Here is an 18,167-nt window from a genome sequence, read left to right on the forward strand (position 1 = left end):
CTGGGTCAGGCCAGGTGTGATAGCGAAAACCAAGCCCGAAAAAATTTCAGGCCAGCTAGAGCCCGTCCAAAAAATTAATTTCATTGATTTTCCTACTTAAAAAAAGAATGGGCGGTCCAAGCCCGAGCCTAGCTCAACAACGCTCATGGGATGGTCGTGGGTATAATTTTTTAGCTCAAAATGAACCGGGCTTTTTTTCGACCCGGCCCGCAGAATGCTCAGGTCTAGTGGTGACCTTTGCCATCAATGCTACGGTATACGGGATAAATTGTCGAGCCAAATTTTGGCCTCCTTACTCTCCTCCATATTACATATAAGTTACCAATCTTGTCGCCGAGAAATTAGTTCATATCTTATAAATGATAGGTTCACAGTGCATGACTTTGATAGTCATGTAGTTCCACTAGTACCCTACCTTCACTATCAAAATTTAGGTTCGATGAGAAGCCATTTCACCATGCAAATTGACCATCTAGAAGAGAATTGCGATGTGTTGAACTAAAATAACCCAAACAGAAAAAAACACTTCTCAAATGTGATGCTCTATTCAACTAATCCCAATCCAATTAACTAAATCCAAATACTCTAAGGCCCCGTTTGGATCCAAGGAATTGGAATCTATTTAATGGAGTAGGTTAATTTATGTTGGAATGTGGCATTCCACAACTTTCCAAAGTTTAGATATAAGCCTATCTTAAATTCATGGGGTGGGAGATGGAAATTGATTCTATGGATTATGGTTATTAGATGGAATTCAATTCTTATAGCACGCTCTTAGACTCGCTTCTCTATAGTAGAAGTGCAGCATACAAGTATCTCTCCCATATCACCAACTATAATATACAACTATATTCCACATACAATTATATTAGCTTAATTAATTTGTGTCTAAATTATGATTATTAGGATGGAATTCAATTCCAATGATCCAAACGGGGCCTAAGCGTATTAGAATGCTATGCTAAAATCAACCCTGTATATTCCACTAACTATTTTATTTTCTAGGCATAGTTCCTTGTTTATCATCTAGGTCTTAAATTTATTTTCTTGTTTTGATGTGTTCCACCTTTAAATTTTTTGTTTCAAAAGGCAGCGCCTATGCACTAGGCAAGGCAGCACTGCCAAGTACCTAGACGTTTTTTTCTAGGCATTTATCCATTTAGAGTGATCTAGGACTTGATCTATGTGCCAAAATGGACACATCAAGAGGAAGATAAATTATGGTAATGGCATTTTTGTGTTGATATGCCATATTTCTTCTGCTTAACAAGGCATTACTCCAATCCAGTCATGCGGAAAAAAAGTACAACTGCCTAGGAACGCCTGGCCACTAGGCCGGCCTTTTGAAACGTTGCTTTTGAACCAATCCAAAGTTGGATAAAGATGAGATTTTCTAAGCAGATGGATAGCTGCACAGATCCCTTCATCTGGAACCACACACTCCTGGAGTCCTGGTGACACGTTGGCTGCGCTATGGTCGCTGTTGGGATTTGGTGGGAATGGGGGAACAGTAAGGGAGAATGAATATCCTTGAACTTTGTCGGTATTTGAAGTTTGCAAGAATCTTGAAGAAGGGCACCAAAATGCATGGTGGACATATCTTTTCAAAATCTAGACCACATGTTAAATGCCATTCTTCAGAAACTATTCATATTTTGACTAAATATTGTTGATCCAAATGGATCACTTTCTCATTCTTTTTTTTTTACCCAAATGGATCACTTTCTCATTCCACTCCCACGAAAGGGTCTTTGGGGTACGTATATGCCAACCGTAGGCATTCCACTCCCACGAAAGGGTCTTTGGGGTACGTATATGCCAACCGTAGGCAGGTGGCTTAGAAGCTAAGTAAAGCATCTAAAGAGCATCTAAGTAGGTAAAGTGCACATAGGCACATAGGTAGATAAAAACACACGCCCAATACACACATGACTTATTCTATCAATCTTCCCTTAAGTCTTGCGTGTCTTGAGCCATCCTAATCCTAGAGCAGAGTTCTTGGAACTTGATCCTTCCAAGGGACTTGGTAAGAAGGTCGGCGAGTTGATCCTTGGTGTTGATGTAGTTCGCCCTGACACTCCCTTCCTTCAAGCAACCTCGGATGAAGTGGTACTCTGATGTGCTTGCTTCGCTCGTGGAAGATGGGATTCTTCACCAGAGCTAGAGCGGACTTGGTGTCCACCCTGAGCTCCACTGCTTCAGCATCCTTGCCAAGGAGATCGCCGAGCAGCCGAGCAAGCTAGAGAGCCTGAGTCGAAGCGGAAGAAGCAGTAATGTACTCGGCCTCACAGCTAGATAGGGCCACCACCTACTGCTTGACCGACTGCCAGCTAACGAGACACTTGCCAAGGAAGAAGAACATCCTGCTCGTGCTCTTGCTGGTGTCGATGTCGCCGGCGTGGTCACTGTCACCGTAGCCGATGAAGTGTGCCACCCCGGGACACTTCGGGTAGTGGAGGCCATAGTCGAGAGTCCCTGCAACGTAGCGGAGGATCCTCTTGACAGCCTGCAGGTGCTCCGTCGTCAGTCGCTGCATGAACTGACTGACGTAGCTGATGGAGAACGCCAAGTCCAGCCGTGTGTGGGCGAGGTAGCGAAGGCTCCCCACAAGCCGTCGGTACTGTGTAGCATCCACCTCCTTAGCCATGCTGTCGTGGCTCAGCTTCAGCCTATCTTCCATCGGAGTGAGAGCTGGGTTGCAGTCGGTGAGCCCACCCAGCTCAACGATGCGCTAGACGTAGGCGATCTGTCGAAGTGTGATGCCGAAGTCATCCTGGTGCACCTCGATCCCCAGGTAGAAGGAGAGAGGCCCCAAGTCACTCATCTGGAAGGCGGCCTTCATCTCCTCCTTGAACGCTTCCACCTCCTCATCCTCGGTGCCCGTGATCACCAGATCGTCAACGTAGACACCCACCAACAGAGCATTGCCTCCGTTGCCCCGACAGTAGACGGCCACCTCGTGCGGGCTTTGCTCGAAGCCCATAGTCTTCTGGGTGGAATCCAGCTTGGCATTTGAAGCTCGAGGTGCCTGCCGCAAGCCGTAGAGGGCCTTGCGCAGGCGCAGCACCTTGTCCTCCTTGCCGGGGATGACAAATCCCGGCGGCCGGTGGACGTAGACTTGCTCCTTTAAGTCGCCGTTAAGAAATGCCGACTTGATGTCCATGTGGTGGACAAGCCAACCCTCCTAGGCTGCCAGCGCGAGGAGCAGATGCACGGACTCCATCCGTGCAACAGGAACGAAAGCGTCGTCGAAGTCAACTCCCTCCTACTGCACAAACCTGCATGCCACCAAGCGAGCCTTGTGCTTGACAATAGCACCAACTTCATCCTTCTTCAGATTGTACACCCACTTAAGGGTGATCACACAGTGACCGGGAGGAAGATCAGCCAGCTCCCAAGTTTGGTTCCTCTCAACAGCTTCCATCTCCAGCTTCATTGCGGTGCGCCATGCCGCGTGTCCCTCACCCTCAGCGAAGGAGCGAGGCTCGCCGTCGTCGTACGCGAGGTTTAGCTCTGCCTCCATGTTGTGAGGCACCAGTCTCAGCACTGGCTGGTCGCCAATGATGTCCTCCATGGTACGATACCTCAAAGGCTCGCCATCGTGGTACGCGTCAACGCAGTCCTTGTCGTGAGAGAGCGGAGTGGCGAACTCCACTGGGTTGTGCTCGTCGTGAGCCGGTGCTGGTGCAGGCATGCATGGAGAAGTAGCTACCGGTGCAGGGGCATGTGACGTGGCCGGTTGTGGTGGTGGCGGTGGAGAGCTTGTCGCAGCCGGAGTGGTACTCACCGGAGTCGGTGGAGACCTGGGAACTAGAGTAGGCACGCTCGACGAAGAAGAGCTGCCCACTCCCCCAGCTCCCTCGGAGTGGACGTAGTCGATGGTGAAGTCGTCGTACATCGGAGTCGAGCCTTCATCCACCATCTTACCCCACGCCCAATCTCGCCCTTCGTCGAACACAACATCGCACGCTGTGCGCACATGCTGTCTCTGGGTCGAGGATGCGGTAGGCCTTCACCCTCATCTGCGTAGCCGATGCACACCCATGGGGTGCTCCTGTCGTCAAGCTTGCCAACGTGGCCCACCCTTGACGTACGCGAGGCAACCAAAGACACGGAGGTGGGCGACTACTGGCTTGCACCCATGCCAAGCCTCGTATGGTGTCATGCTGTTGAGAGCCTTGGTGGGTGAGTGGTTGAGGATGTAGACGGCTGTCAGCACTGCCTCTCCCCAGAAGATGACTGGCATCCTCTTTTGCTTGAGGAGGGCTCGAGCCATGGCCTCCACCGTCTGGTTGCACCGCTCGACGACGCTGTTCTGCTGCGGGGTGTATGGCGCAGAGTAGTGGCGCTGGATCCCCTCGTCAGCGTATTACGACGCGAAATCAGTTGCCGTGAACTCGCCGCCATTGTCGGTGCGCAGCACGCGCAGCTTGCGGCCACACTCATTCTCCATAGCAGCTTGAACATGCTTAATGGCGTCCGTAGTAGCTCCCTTGGTGTCGAGGAGGACCACCCACATGTACCGGGAGACGTCGTCGACAAGTAGTAGGAAGTAGCGTTGTCCTCTAGGTGTAGCTGGTGTCACTGGCCCGCAGAGGTCGCCGTGCATGAGCTCGAGCTGCTCCTTGGCTTGAAAGCTCGCATGGCAAGGGAAGGGGTGTCGCCTCTGCTTTGTCACGACGCAGGTGTCGCGGAGCTGCTCCACGTGGTTGATGCACGGCATGCCCCACACCATCTCCTCAGTGCTGAGCCATTTCAGGGCCTTGAAGTGGAGGTGCCCAAAGCACTTGTGCCACCGCCAAGCCTTGTCGTCGTGGCAAGCAGCAAGGCAGAGGGGTTGCGCCACCTCTGTGTAGAGGACGTAGAGGCAGTTGCTCCCTCTCTCCACCTTGACGAGTAGGCACTGCCGTCGATTCCAGATCCAGAGCACTCCACCGTCAATCTCCACGCGCAAGCCACTCTTATCCAGCTGTCCAAGCCTGATGATCAAGTTTCTCAGCGCGGGGATGTAGAAGACTCAAGTGAGGAGTCGGTGCTCGCCAGTCTTGACGACGAGAACGACGAAGCCGATGCCCTTGATGTCCACGGCTGAAGAGTCGCCGAACTTGATGGAGCCGCATACATCAACGTTCAAGTCGGAGAAGTACTCCCTGCGCCCAGTCATGTGATGCATGGCACCACTATCGAGGAACCAGCCGTCAATCTTGTCATCGCCGGTACCATCGCTGAGGAAGACGTGCGCACGCGGCTCGTCAAGGTGGAGGAGAGCCATCACGGCCGATGCTGTTGGAAGTAGCTCGATGCTCCCGCGAGCCAGGAACAGAGCCGGCTCCTCCTCCTCCGCACCCTGTGTGTGACGTGGGCTTAGCCACGCCTTAGCTGACGACACTCCCTGGCCCAGTGGCTAGTCCTACCACAGTTGTGGCACTTGTCATCTTGTGTCGGCTTGTGCTCGCCGGCGGCACCGCCCTGGGCACCTCCTCGCGCCTTGGGCGCCTTGTACGGCTTGCCGCGCTTGCGGTCGCCTGTCGAGAAAGAAGGCTCCCCATTCTTCTGCTCCCTTTGGCGGGCGATCCACTGCTCCTCAGTGAGGTGGAGCTTGCCACCGATGGTGATGGACCTACCAGATGGCATCTCCTCGCGGTCATCGAACGCCTTGAGTTGCCCCGTCAGTTCCTCGATCGACAACATCGAGAGGTCGAGCAGCATCTCGATGGAGATAGTGAGCTGTGAGTACTTCAGGACGACGCGCAGGAACTTCACCACGTCTTTCTCCTCATTGATCTTATCATCACCGTACCGCTCCAGCCGCTGCATCAAGCTGGAGAGGCGGAGGGAGAAGTCATCGACGTCCTCGCCCGGCTCGAAACCCAAACGATCCCACTCCTACCGAAGCTTCTGCAAAGTGGACTTGTGGGTGAGGTTGCTACCAACTCGAGCCGCAGCGATAGCGTCCCAAGCGGCCTTGGCAGCCTTCTTCCCTGAGAGGTTCGCCGCCATCTCCATCGGGACCGTGGCAAGCAACGCCTCGAGCGCTCACTGGTCCTCCTGGCTGTCGACGTTGCCGTACCGGACCACGTGGAGCTTCACCTTCATCACCGAGGACCACTCCATGTAGTTGGTCTTCGTCAACATCGGCCACTGCGTGCTGCAGACGGACTCCTGGATGATGGTCTTCACGACCCTTGGGGGTTGGTGCCTGGAGTCAAGGTCAGAGTCGTAGTTGTAGCCGAGGTCGGACTCGTGGATAGAGCTCCTCCTGCTCCGAGGACGCCCGCTGTCCACGCCTCGACGCAGGTCCCGAACCCACCGGTCCACCCCCGCGTTCCGCCGGTCCACCTCCTCCAACTCAGGACGGTCGCCGTGCGCCTCGGCACCGGCGCCCTACACCGTGCACCTCAACTCCATCTCATCATGACATGCCATCTCGCGCGTCGCCTTTGCCACCTCACGCAGCCGGTCCACCTCCAGACGTTGCTGGGTGGTGGCCGCCGCTGCGGCCTGTGCCTCCTCCATGGCTAGGCGGGTTGCCTCGGCTGCACGCGCCGCCACGTCCTCCTCCCGCTGCTGCTCCTCGACCGCCGCCTCCTCCTCGGCCGCCGCCCTACGACGCCGCCCACTAGTTGTGGTCGAGTGGTGGGAGGAAGAGGCCCGTGAGGCTCGCGAGCGAGCCGGGGAGCGAGCCGGGCACACTGGTAGTGCGTCGGCCGCACACACCGCACCAGCCGTACGCCCCGCGTCGTCCGCGGGCACTACACCGGTCACCGAAGCCGCGTTGGCCGCCTGACTAGCACCACCCACGCCTCCTGCTGCCCGCCTGGAGCCTGCCATGTCAAGGAAGAAGTCAGGGAAGGGAAAGCTCACCTGGCCCCTGCTCGTCGCCTATACCTCCTCTGCAGCCGCGTCGCTACCCGCTACTGCCGCTCGTCCCCCACCCCACCCCGGGCCGCCTGCAGCCGCGCCGCCTGCTGCTACCGCTCGCCGCATCGCCCGTTGCTGCTGCACGCCGCCGCCGGAATCGCGCCGCTCGCTCGAAGAAGCTGCCCGCCGCTCGGGTCAACACCTCCCTACCGTGCTCGATCCACGACCACCGCGTCCGATCCACCACCACCCGCACCAGATCCATGTGCGGGGAGGGTGGGGAAGGCTTCCGGCTGGTCGGATCTTGGCCGGGGATGAGCGGCGCCAGGGTGTAGGCCCGCCGGTTAGGGTTTGAGCTCGGGGTGGAGAGGAGCACAGGGCAAAGAGAGAGAGGAGGGCTGGTGGGGTGAGAAGTTGGGCTCTGAATACCAATTGTTAGCCCAAATGGATCACTTTCTTCCCCTAAGTCATGTGTGTGGTGGGTGTGTATTTTATCTATCTATCTGCTTATGTGCACTTTACCTACTTAGATGCCATTTTGATATTTTTTTTAGATGATTTACTTAGCTTCTAAGCCACCTACCCATGGTTAGCTTATATGTACCCAAAAACCTTTTTGTGGGAGTAAAAAAGAATGAGAAAGTGATCCATTTCAACTAACAAATGAATGCTCAATATTTATTGCCCTATATAAAGGAAAAGAAACTGCATGCGAGTAAAAAAAAAGAATGAGAAAGTGATCCATTTCCTCTATTTCCTCGTGTTATAACAATATTTTATTTATTTCTGTAGAGTAAGGTTGGTAGCGCTATGGTCGTTGTTGGGATTTGGGTGGTTTCTGGAATTCTGGATGGGGATGGGGAACAATATGGGAGAATGAATATCCTTGAACTTTTTTTCTGTGTCTGAATTTTGCAAGAATCTTGAAGAAGGGCACCAAAATGCATGGTGGACGTATCTCTTCAAAATCTAGACCACATGTTAATGTCATTCTTCAGAAAACTATACATATTTTAACTGAATGTCTTTCCTTTACGTTGAGATTTTTCTTTTTCTTGATTTCTATTGAAGACTAAGGTAGGTTGTTCCTGCATCTTGAGAAGAAAAAAAATTCCTCTCAAAAGAATTTGTTCTTAAAACACAATGTACCCATGGTAAGATGAAATAACACGTTCGCTCACCATATATATAACACTAGAGTCGGTCGGAATTGTACAATGATTTACCATGTGTGATACAATTTCTGGTCTCAATTAACAGGATCGATTACTAATTTGTTATAAGCAGCGAGTAGGCCATGAATCATGCACACATCACGTCTCGCTTCCACTACAACACAACAGGCAGCAATGCTCTAGTGGAACTTGAGGCTGGTGAGGACGTTGTTGTTGACGGGGTCGGCGAGGTGGTCGAGCAGGTTCTGGAAGGGGCCGACGCCGGTGACGAGCCCCTGGATGAAGTACCCGAGGATGGCGAGCATGGCGAGCCTGCCGTTCTTGATCTCCTTGAGCTTGAGCTCCTTCATCTCCTTCTCGGTCTTTCCGAACCCGAGCGGGTTGAAGAGCGGGCCGCCGGGGTAGGACGGGTCGCCGGAGCCGGCGAGGAACTTCTCGAGGCCGAGGAAGTACTGCTTGCCCATGGAGCCCGGGTTGTACCAGTCCTGGAGGCGGCGGTGCTCGGCGAAGCCCATGAGCGCCATGTTGAAGACGAAGAGCGTGTAGGAGTCGGCCCAGTAGTTGTAGGTGCCCGCCGGCGGGATGACCCCCGTCTTGAACCACGGCAGCGCCGTCTCCGGCGGGATGAGGCCCAGCTTGCCGAAGACCTCCGGAGCGATGGCGCCCGCAGCGCCCAGCATGGCGAAGCGCCCGTTGATCACCTCTCCGTAGGCCAGCCACTTGGGCTCGATGAAGCCGCCGGTGCCCTCCGGGTCGGAGAGGCCCAGCGGGTCGAAACCGTAGTCGCCGGGCAGCCTGCGACGACGACGGCATCGTCCAAGATCGGATCAGTATATAGTAACTGCAAGAACATTCATGGAGGCATGGAGCTAGCAGTACGTACGTGCCATCGAGGTAGGAGAGGGATTGCTTGGACGCGAACCACAGCTGCCTGTCAGCGCCTTGCTGCAAGAAAGAAGATTCATCCATGATCAGTAGCTCGTTTTAGACGATGAGCTCGGCAAGTAAGAGGTGCAGCGAGAGCAGGTCCGCGCAGACCTTGGCCGGAGGGCTGGAGCTGGCCCTGACGACGAAGGGCGCCTTCCTCGCGGACGACCGGGAGACGGCTTGCACGGGGCGGCCGAGCAGCTGCCGGCCGGAGAGGAGAGCCTGAGCCGCCATGGATCCCTTGCTTGTTGCTTGTGTTCAGCTGCCGACTCTCTGGTATCTGCGGTTCGGGAGGAGAGGGGCGCAGAAGAAGAGGCGCCAAAAATATGTGACGGTACCGCGAGGGGGGCCCAGGGAAATCTAAACCGCGCGCGGTGGCCGCCGGGGAGATGAGGCGCATCCGCGGCGCCACTGGTGGCGCGCCGTGTGGCGGGTACGATGGGATAAGGGGCGAGCGAGGGCCCTGAGGACTTGTGGCGTGTGGCCGCGACGGAGTAACACTTGGCCAAGATTTTTTTCGCCCATGCACACGGCTAGTGGAAGCTTTAAGCCCATTAAATCCATATCAGAGATGTCGGTTCAACATTTCACAAGACTAAATCCAACATTTCTGAAAAATATATCAATATTTACAAATAGTTAGATTCAACATTTTTAGAAACAGATATCAGCACCCGCGGGAATCCTATTAATCTTTCCAAAGATTTTAGTTTACATGTCATCTAATATTTGAGATTAGCGCAATAGTAGTAGAAACATAGCGAAAATGAGGTGAAATAACACACCAGCGATACATATACATGGCATAAACTGATAAACAACTTGATTGTAGGTGATAGGTGAGAGATAAATTATTTTGGATCTCAAACTTGAAGTGTATCTTCTCTCAAACTGTGAGTCCGTTTTCAAATTCCATTTTAAGATGTTTAGAATAAATGCAACAAAATAATATGCCATTCGCGATGTACTGTTTCAACGTAAAATGTTAAATAAGTTCATTTGAAACATCAACCTAGGTTTTACATATTGTTATTCAAGTTTTTAGAAAATATTGAAGCATGTACAAATTTATAAGATCATAGCTCGATAAACATTAATATGTATACATTGGAATAAAAAAAACGAATAGAAAAATAAGCCTGCTAGAAACAGTGCGGTAGTCTTATAAGGTGAAACCAGTGTTCGTAGGCGGTTTTTCTACCCACCAGCCGAATTTGTATTTATCTGGGTACCAAACAGAGCAGTTTAAGGGTGACAAGAACCAATGACCCACAGCAGAACATAAGAACAATACATATAGGGTTTCTGATCTTGATCGGAAAAGATCAGAGGCAATGCTTTTTGGGAAGGACAGAGCAATTTTGGTTGCTAACACGAATCTCTTGCAAGTTCATAGGGATGGAGCGATGAAGAAATTTACAGTCCCAAGGAAACATAATCTGTTCTGGTTTAAACATCGCCGACGTACAAAAATGGAAGTGTATGAAGTTATGAACTAACATGGCAACCAAATGTAAACCTGCACATTTATTGGCCTAACTCAAACCCATTGCCTACCAAATTAGGTACACTACTACACTCATCCTGCCAGGACCAGGCCGATAAATAATTGGCCATAATCTACAATATTGTCGGTCTACTGCACAGGAACAGGCCGCCAGACTCGATTCTTTGCTTCTGCCTCCACTTCTCAAAGAGGAGGTCCTCACTCTGCCGCAGATGCAGATAGTCGTCAATGTGAAATGACGAGGTAGCAAAATGAGGGCAGCTGCTTTGGCGAATCCCGACCTCCTCAAACCTGGCCAGCAGTTTATCTTTAGAGGCAGTTGAAGTGGAGTAGTCTCCAGGGCTCCAGCTCCCACGGCTGCTCACAGTCTGATTGCTAGTGCTGCATGCCATGCTTTCTCCCTGAAAATGATCAATTCGCCATGCAATCAGAGAAAAGGTAACATGTTGGTGGCATTAATGTTGAAAATATTAGCTCAGCCATTTCACAAAACATCCTTTCCATTTAAGAGTAATGTGTAATATTCTACATTTTAAGAATAAGAAACATATTACTACTTCTATAGAAAATGGTGTCATCGTTACCTCAGCCTTGGTTTTGCATGGGGAGGTTTGAAGATCATTGGCAGTTTCCCATTGCAGCCAAGGAAGGACAACACCATCTGCCTCAGCAGGTGAAGCAACTTTCGGGAGAGCCACTGGAGTTTCCATCATAGCATGATGTAACACATCTTTCCTTGTTGAACTTGTGTCACTTCTTTCTCCATCAAAAGATGAAAAGTCGGTGTCTTCAACGTTTGATAGGAAATCTTCAAAGTATTGCTCGGCCTCTTCAGTAAGTCGTTTTGACACCTTTGATCTATCATTGCTCCTCTGGAAGAAAATTCACATCAAATTTTTAATCCGTGGGTAGTAACTGGAAACAACGGCAACCAAGCAAGCTTACCCTTCTGTGCCGCGGCTGCCTTTGTAGATTTGCAGTCTTCTTAGGAGTAGGTAGCAGTTCTCTAACTATTTTTGTGAGCTCATGACCATGTTGTTCTTCTGCGGCCAATTGAGCTAACAATTCCTGTTTCCGCTTCTCTGACTGAAAGATGCACAGAAAATGCAAAAATGCATGTTGAGTAAAGAATCAGAATTAACACAGATTAAAAAAAAAATATGTTTCCATAGAAGCATACCTCTTCCAATTTACTAGTATAGCTCCTTCGGAGCTCAGTAATAACTTGAGTTGGTTGTGCATCACTACTTAATGCCTTTTCTGGAGGTTCTGATTTTGTCACGGCCTAGAGAATGCACAGATAAAAGAGAACACAATCAGAGCTATTGGATAATAGCTTTACAGTTCTAGCGAACACTGGCAGCTGATGGGCTGATATGAGCTCTCAGTAGAAGACATGATGTTCACAATATAGATTTTAGAATTTAGCTCTAGAGCACACCTAGTAAGAAAATATTTTTGATCAAAGATATGCTTCTGCTGCATCACCATGCCAACAAGTTACTACCATAAACTCAACCTGACCGTTACATATCTAGGAATCAATGTTGTTTCAATTTAAGAAGAAATATTCTGCATATCCTTCTGTGATGATGTGAAATTGCAGCTTTAGGATAAGCACTCCAGAAATTAAGACCATACTTCTTCATATAAATAGAAAGACTATATGATAGCATGGAACCCATTAAGTAAACACTCCAAATAAAAGCATGTAATATTGTGTCCATGACCATACCACACAGAAGCATATATCAGTACTAATTTCAACATATCAGCATGACAGCATAAAACAAGAAACGAAAGTAAAGTGCAAACTTTTCTGGGGTGCCTACTGTCTAAATCGGAACTGGAATCATTAGCTTAGAACTCTGCCCCCAGCATGTCTCGGCATGTGAAATCCTATCTCCCTGTAAATATAAACCGAATCTGAGGCCCCAGGACTAAAAACTTAAACTGTAGCATACTATCCAAGTAAGCTTTTTGGAACAGGGTACGTGACCAATGAAGACCTATACCCATCCAGTGAAATACTTCTCGTCCAGAAAAGTCCCTTGCATTTGCTGTTGAGACACACACTACTAGAAAAAACAGCTCTAGTACCGGGCCGAAACCCCCCTCTAGTACCGGTTGTGCAACCGGTACTAGCCATCCGGTACTAGAGGGGGGTCCCTTTAGTACCGGTTGAAATAACCAGTACTAAAGGGTGTTCAAAATTTAAAAAAATGAAAATCCACCGCCAGCCCCACCGGGCCCCACCCCCCTCCGCCGCTGCCGCCCCACTCCCTCCTTCGCCTCCTCCCTCTTCCTACCCCCTCCCGCCGCCCCGCCACCTCACCTCCGACTCCGCTCCGCCTCCCCTGCGCATCCGCTGCCGCCGCCTCCACCTCCCCCCCCCATCCGCCTCCGCCGCCGCGGCTCCGCCCCGCCACCTCCACTTCGCCTCCCCTCCACATCCGCCGTTGCCTCGGCCCGCTCGCTCCTCCGCCTCCGCCCGCGGCCCGCCCGCCCCGCCACCCCGCCCCTTCTGCACCGCCGCCGCTCCTCACCGCCGGTGAGGCGAGTGGAGGGGGGAGGGGAGGAGAGGTACATGAAGGGGTCGGCCGGTGAGGTGAGAGCACAAGGAGGAAGAGGAAGGGAGAGGAAGCCAAACAGGAGAGAGGGAGAGAAGATAGCAGAGGAGATGAGGATGAGGGAGCGGAGCGGAGGGAGCTGTGAGGAGATAAGGAGGGGCTGGGGCGGGCGGCGCGTGCGTGGAATCGCACGAAAAATCTAAGTGTTTGCGGTGGAGACCCTCTAGTACCGGATGGGGGCTCCATCCGGTACTAGAGGTCACCCTCTAAGTACTGGTTGGAGCCTCCACCCGGTACTAAATCCTTTAGCACCGGGTGGAAGCTCCAACCGGTACTAGAGGGTGACCTCTAGTATCGGGTGGAGCCCCCACCCAGTACTAGAGGGCCTCTGGGAGTTTCCAAACTTAGATCCGGTATTAGTGCTACCATTAGTACTAGGTCTAAAGCTAACCGGTACAAACCCTCGGGACGAGAGGTTATTTTTCTAGTAGTGACGGCAATCTTGCATTGCCATACTCATCATGACATCATATCAATCAAAGCTTTGTGCGCATAAGAAGCTAGAGAAATCATCTAAGCAAAGGTAAGGTAACCAAAGGCGAAGAAACGATAAAGGGCTTCACTGTGTACAAGATACCTTTTCAAGCTGAGTCCTGATTTCTTCAACAGCTTGCCTAACTTCTTTACGCATTACATCATACAATACATTTCCAGCCTCATCACCAATTTGGTGGTCCTATCAAATTAAAGTATAGAAAGCAATAAGAATAACCAATAAACTCATGCTATTTGCATAATCTAGTTTCGATTAAAAAAATGAAGATTATGAAATCACCTTGTCAAGACTATATACTGCCTTCTGATTCCTGATATGGAAAGAGTGAGAACTCCTAGAATCATCATCAGTAAGCGAAGAATGGCTCTGCAGAAGTCAAGATAATAATGCACATTAAGAAATTCCAATCGTACAAAACAATAGTTAAAACTTGAGGCTACAAGAACCCATCATACAGCCAAAATTTAGTATACAGCAAACAACAGATAAGGACAGATTTAATGTTATTATGCTTATGCATCTATGAATGAAACCCTAGAGTTTATTGTACAACCTGGTACTAGGATACTGTAGCACAACCTTTTTCTATAAAGAGGAAGTTATTTGATATCTTATCTGATTTCAGCCCAAATAATATAAAGAAAACAAAATGTACTCACCGAGCTGCTATCTCGTGAATAAAAGAAATCCTTTTGACTTGTAGACCTCTTCAAAGCTTGATTTGCTTTAGATGGCTTATTGAATGAATTCTGCAGGCTATTGCCACTACTACTTTTAGTATGTATCCCCCTAGAAACATTCCGGTGAGAAACTTCCATATCATTCTGCATTCAAAAACATAAACCCAGATTAAAAATAATAAAATTGTACATATAAGAACTGTGATACATCAAACACAGAAATGGAGCAAGCATAGAATATAAGTATCGTGGGGTTTTCAAAAGGAATAAACATTGGGTAATTGAACAGGAATGGTGTAGTGCGCGATCACAGCAAAGCATAAAAAACTTGAGTTAAGTAACCTAAAATATTTGATAACAGAAAAATAACTTGAGGCACTGGAAGTACCATTGACCTCAGAAGAACACTGGTAAGCATAACTGCATCATAACCGCACAGTGACTTTCAAACTTAAGGAAATAATTTCATACTAGACTGACAGACAACATCAGCATACTGAAGCTAACAATCAAACAGAGAGTATAATCAACCAAACAACTGAAGCAACAATAGACAATGCAAACATAGTGTTGGGTATATGTTGCCATGTTGGTGCATTATCAGATACTATATTGTGATTTGGTATCAAGTCTGAAATGCACCAGTTACCCACTTTCACTACTCTTCCAATCTGATTGCAGGATATCAACAATACAAGCATATAATTAAACCAAACTTTATCTGTAAACATGAATGATCATAACCAGAACTTTGAGGGAGAAACAGTAAAAGGCATTGGAACTTCAGTCGTACAGCACAACAGGTATTAATGTTATTCAGGATAAAGCGCCTTGTTGTCTTCACAGTTGTCACAAAATGGAAACGAAAACGCTTGCCTATTTTGCTGTATAGAAGATATGTGTATTTCTACTTTTCTAACAGGTCAATGCAAAACCACCCAGGCACCCACAAAAACAGGATTCAATTATCCCCAAGCAAGTTTAATCTAAAATTGAATCCACCCCTGAACTAAATGCCATTATGAAAAAAATAACATAGAGCAAAATTTAAAAAATAACATAGAGCAGAAAATCTAGCAGCAGTCTACAGGCACTCACATCAGAATCGCACCACCGATGCCGATCCATGGAAGCGCGCCGGTCCACCGACGCATACCGCTGCCTCCTCGCCGCAGGGCCGCCATTCGCCGCACTGGGCGCCACGCCTCGTCGCTCGGCCGGCGGCCGCGACACGGAGCGCCCCCGCTGCAGCGACGACTCCGTCTCCCTGGCGTACCGCGCGGTGGAGCTCCGCCGACCGCCGCCGCCGCCCTTCTCGGCGGGCGCCGGGAACCTCGACCGGCCGCGCCCAACACTTTCCTCCTCGTCGTCGTCTTCGGACTCCGCCCTGGCCCGGAAGAACTCGTCGGCGAGGTCGTCGAGGCTGACCTCCGGCGGGAACGCGCCGCCCCGCACCTTGTTGACGAACCTCGAGGACGGCGTCGCCGCGTCCTCGGGCGTCGGCGACGGCGGCGGGAACCGGCTCAGGCTCCTCGACCGCCGGACGCTGCTGCCCCCGCCGCCGCCACTGCCTCCGGAGGCCGCCTGCCGCCCGCGCGTGGCGGAGCCCGCGTCCTCCAGGGCCGCGAAGGCGTCCCCCCGCCTCGCCCCCGACCGGAACACCGCCGCCGCCATCGCCCGCCGGCGGCCGGGGCTAGCTAGGGTTCCGAGCAGTCGCTAGCTACCCAAATCCAAATCCTCCCCAGCTACCCTCTCCTCCTCGTGGGGAAGGTGTATTTTCAGATAAGAGACGGAGATGGCGATGACGGGAAACAGCTTCGAGTGCACCGAGCAGAATTGGAACGAATTCTTTTCCATATGCTGCCGCAGTCTGTCAACTCCAAACGCATTTACCCTCTCTCCAAAAAAAACAAAAAACTCAAACCCGCATGACACGTGCCTCGCGGTGGCGTGGACTCTGTCCGGACCCACCTGTCACTGGAGACGAAGGGAGGAGGTAAACGCCACAGCTGGTGCGTGGAGTCGGGTGGAGGATGGTGTGCGATCGAGCGAATTCGAATTTTAAACTTGCTCCGCGTTTTGAGGGGAATTTACGATGCTCGACAAAAGCAGGCATGGCACACGCATTGAACTGCACTACTCCGTCAGACGCCCCGGTTTGAAATTCGAGGTAACGGTTGGCCCACCAGAACGAGCATGGTGTGCCAGCGTTTACGAGTCGTGATGGCCGAATGGTAATCATGGGATGGGGATCGTACAGCTTGGGCATCTATGATGTACAGGAGGCGGCCGTATGACGGGGGCCACATGGCGCACGGGATCCCCTGGTGGTTGGATGTCGTTGCACCGGCAGCGTGACCACGCCGCGCGTTGGCCTTCGCTTCTCTCGCCGCCGCCCCGCCCGTGACCCACCGAACAAGGCCGCGCCATCGGCCAATCGCGTCTTCCTCCCCGTGCTGCTACTTCCGTTGGAACGGAGGCGCACGCACCGTGCGCTCCGCCGGCGCCCGCCTCGCGGAACTCGCCGCGGCGCGCGACATGGATGGGCGGGGTGGCAGAGAGTGCAGGCACGGCTGCTGGGAAAAACGAGCGGGAAAATTTGAACCGCTCCTCTGCAGTGGTCGGGTGGCTCAATGATTGGATCGTGGGGATTTCAGGAAGCCAGGAAGAGCATCGGCTCTTGGTCGTGTCACTGGCCAGTGGGCCATGCCGAGACAGTGCGGAAAGCTGCTCCAGTGGATCGCACGTGGTCGAATGATTTTCTGCCCGGTTTCAAATTCCGCGCCTAATTAATCGTGGCCGTCAAGTTCACTCCTCAGTCGAGCGATCCATAGCAAGAGATCGCCATCTTTGTTCATCGGGCTGCTTGTGCTTCAATCTCTCGTCGTCAGTGCCCACCTCCATGGCTCCCTATTCTCCTCGTAATGATCACCAAGGTTGTGAATGGCGATAATTGCCACAAGAATCAACAAAATATCAAGAAAATTCCTTTATTCACCATGTTTACTTCGCTTTCTTATTTGCCACGCGCTCAAATCGCATTCCCTATTTGCATCAGCAGAGTTGAACAAAGTTAAGGTGACATGAGAAGATAGTTTACCCTTAGGACATAAGGATCGTAAAATTTGTCTGGCTGCATACGCATGGGATCAACCAACCTTTAAAAAATTAGGCTGCAATAGAGAAATCAAAACCAGTTGCAACACAAATTTTACAACATTGTATCTCTATATATCCTGAGGGTAAAATTGCCTTTCGTAGCCGACTTAACTCTGATGATGGCAAATAAAAAATGCAATTTTGAGTCGATGGCAAATAAAGAAGGCAAACTTTTCTAGTGACAAATAAGAAAGTGATTTATATTCGATTCAGAAAAAAGAAAGTGACTTATATTTCAATGGCAAATAAGGAATTTTCTTCAAAATATTAATGAGGGCTGAGTGCAAGTGATGATACTGGGACCGGAGGGAGTACCTAGTGGCGGTGGTGAATTTATTTTGACTTTTATGTTCAGAAATACAAGGCGGAGGAGGTTAGCGAGTGAGGAGAAAATCAAGAAATACTAAAGAAAAAGGTTTGCACATAAAATGGCGACTTTGAACGTGGGTGTTCACACCAGGTATCTCATTCTCATTAAGATAAACCATGTTTCACAGTAACTGAAACCATCACCGTCCAAAAGCAATGTACGGTGAATGTTGTGACAGTCTGTTTACATAATTTCTTTTGTAAAATAAAAAAATTATGTACCATTTTATTTTCTTCTTGTTTTTTGAGGGGGTTTCCTTTTTCTTCTTGTGAGGATACAACTTAAAAGGAAATCCTAACACGATGGTACAAGTATAACTAGCCCACCACCAGAATGGCTGTATGGGTCATGGTCCAATAGGT

The 18,167-nt window shown here is 50.4% G+C and overlaps 2 protein-coding genes across 2 annotated transcripts; both read right to left on the minus strand.

Moving 5' to 3' along the window:
* Positions 1-8,021: 8,021 nt before the first annotated feature.
* Positions 8,022-9,273, minus strand: LOC117853342 (chlorophyll a-b binding protein 8, chloroplastic). The gene is made up of 3 exons (XM_034735731.2): positions 9,075-9,273; positions 8,920-8,981; positions 8,022-8,831 (listed from the first exon to the last, which is right to left on the minus strand). The coding sequence occupies exons 1-3, from the start codon at positions 9,195-9,197 to the stop codon at positions 8,216-8,218; spliced, it is 801 nt and encodes a 266-aa protein (XP_034591622.1). The 5' UTR covers positions 9,198-9,273; the 3' UTR covers positions 8,022-8,215.
* Positions 9,274-10,362: 1,089 nt separating this feature from the next.
* Positions 10,363-16,216, minus strand: LOC117852439 (uncharacterized). The gene is made up of 8 exons (XM_034734542.2): positions 15,375-16,216; positions 14,256-14,420; positions 13,876-13,962; positions 13,678-13,776; positions 11,651-11,755; positions 11,416-11,556; positions 11,055-11,342; positions 10,363-10,871 (listed from the first exon to the last, which is right to left on the minus strand). The coding sequence occupies exons 1-8, from the start codon at positions 15,948-15,950 to the stop codon at positions 10,584-10,586; spliced, it is 1,749 nt and encodes a 582-aa protein (XP_034590433.1). The 5' UTR covers positions 15,951-16,216; the 3' UTR covers positions 10,363-10,583.
* Between the last annotated feature and the right edge of the window lie 1,951 nt (positions 16,217-18,167).

Source organism: Setaria viridis, chromosome 4 (genome assembly GCF_005286985.2).
Source record: "Setaria viridis chromosome 4, Setaria_viridis_v4.0, whole genome shotgun sequence".
Taxonomy (NCBI): domain Eukaryota; kingdom Viridiplantae; phylum Streptophyta; class Magnoliopsida; order Poales; family Poaceae; genus Setaria; species Setaria viridis.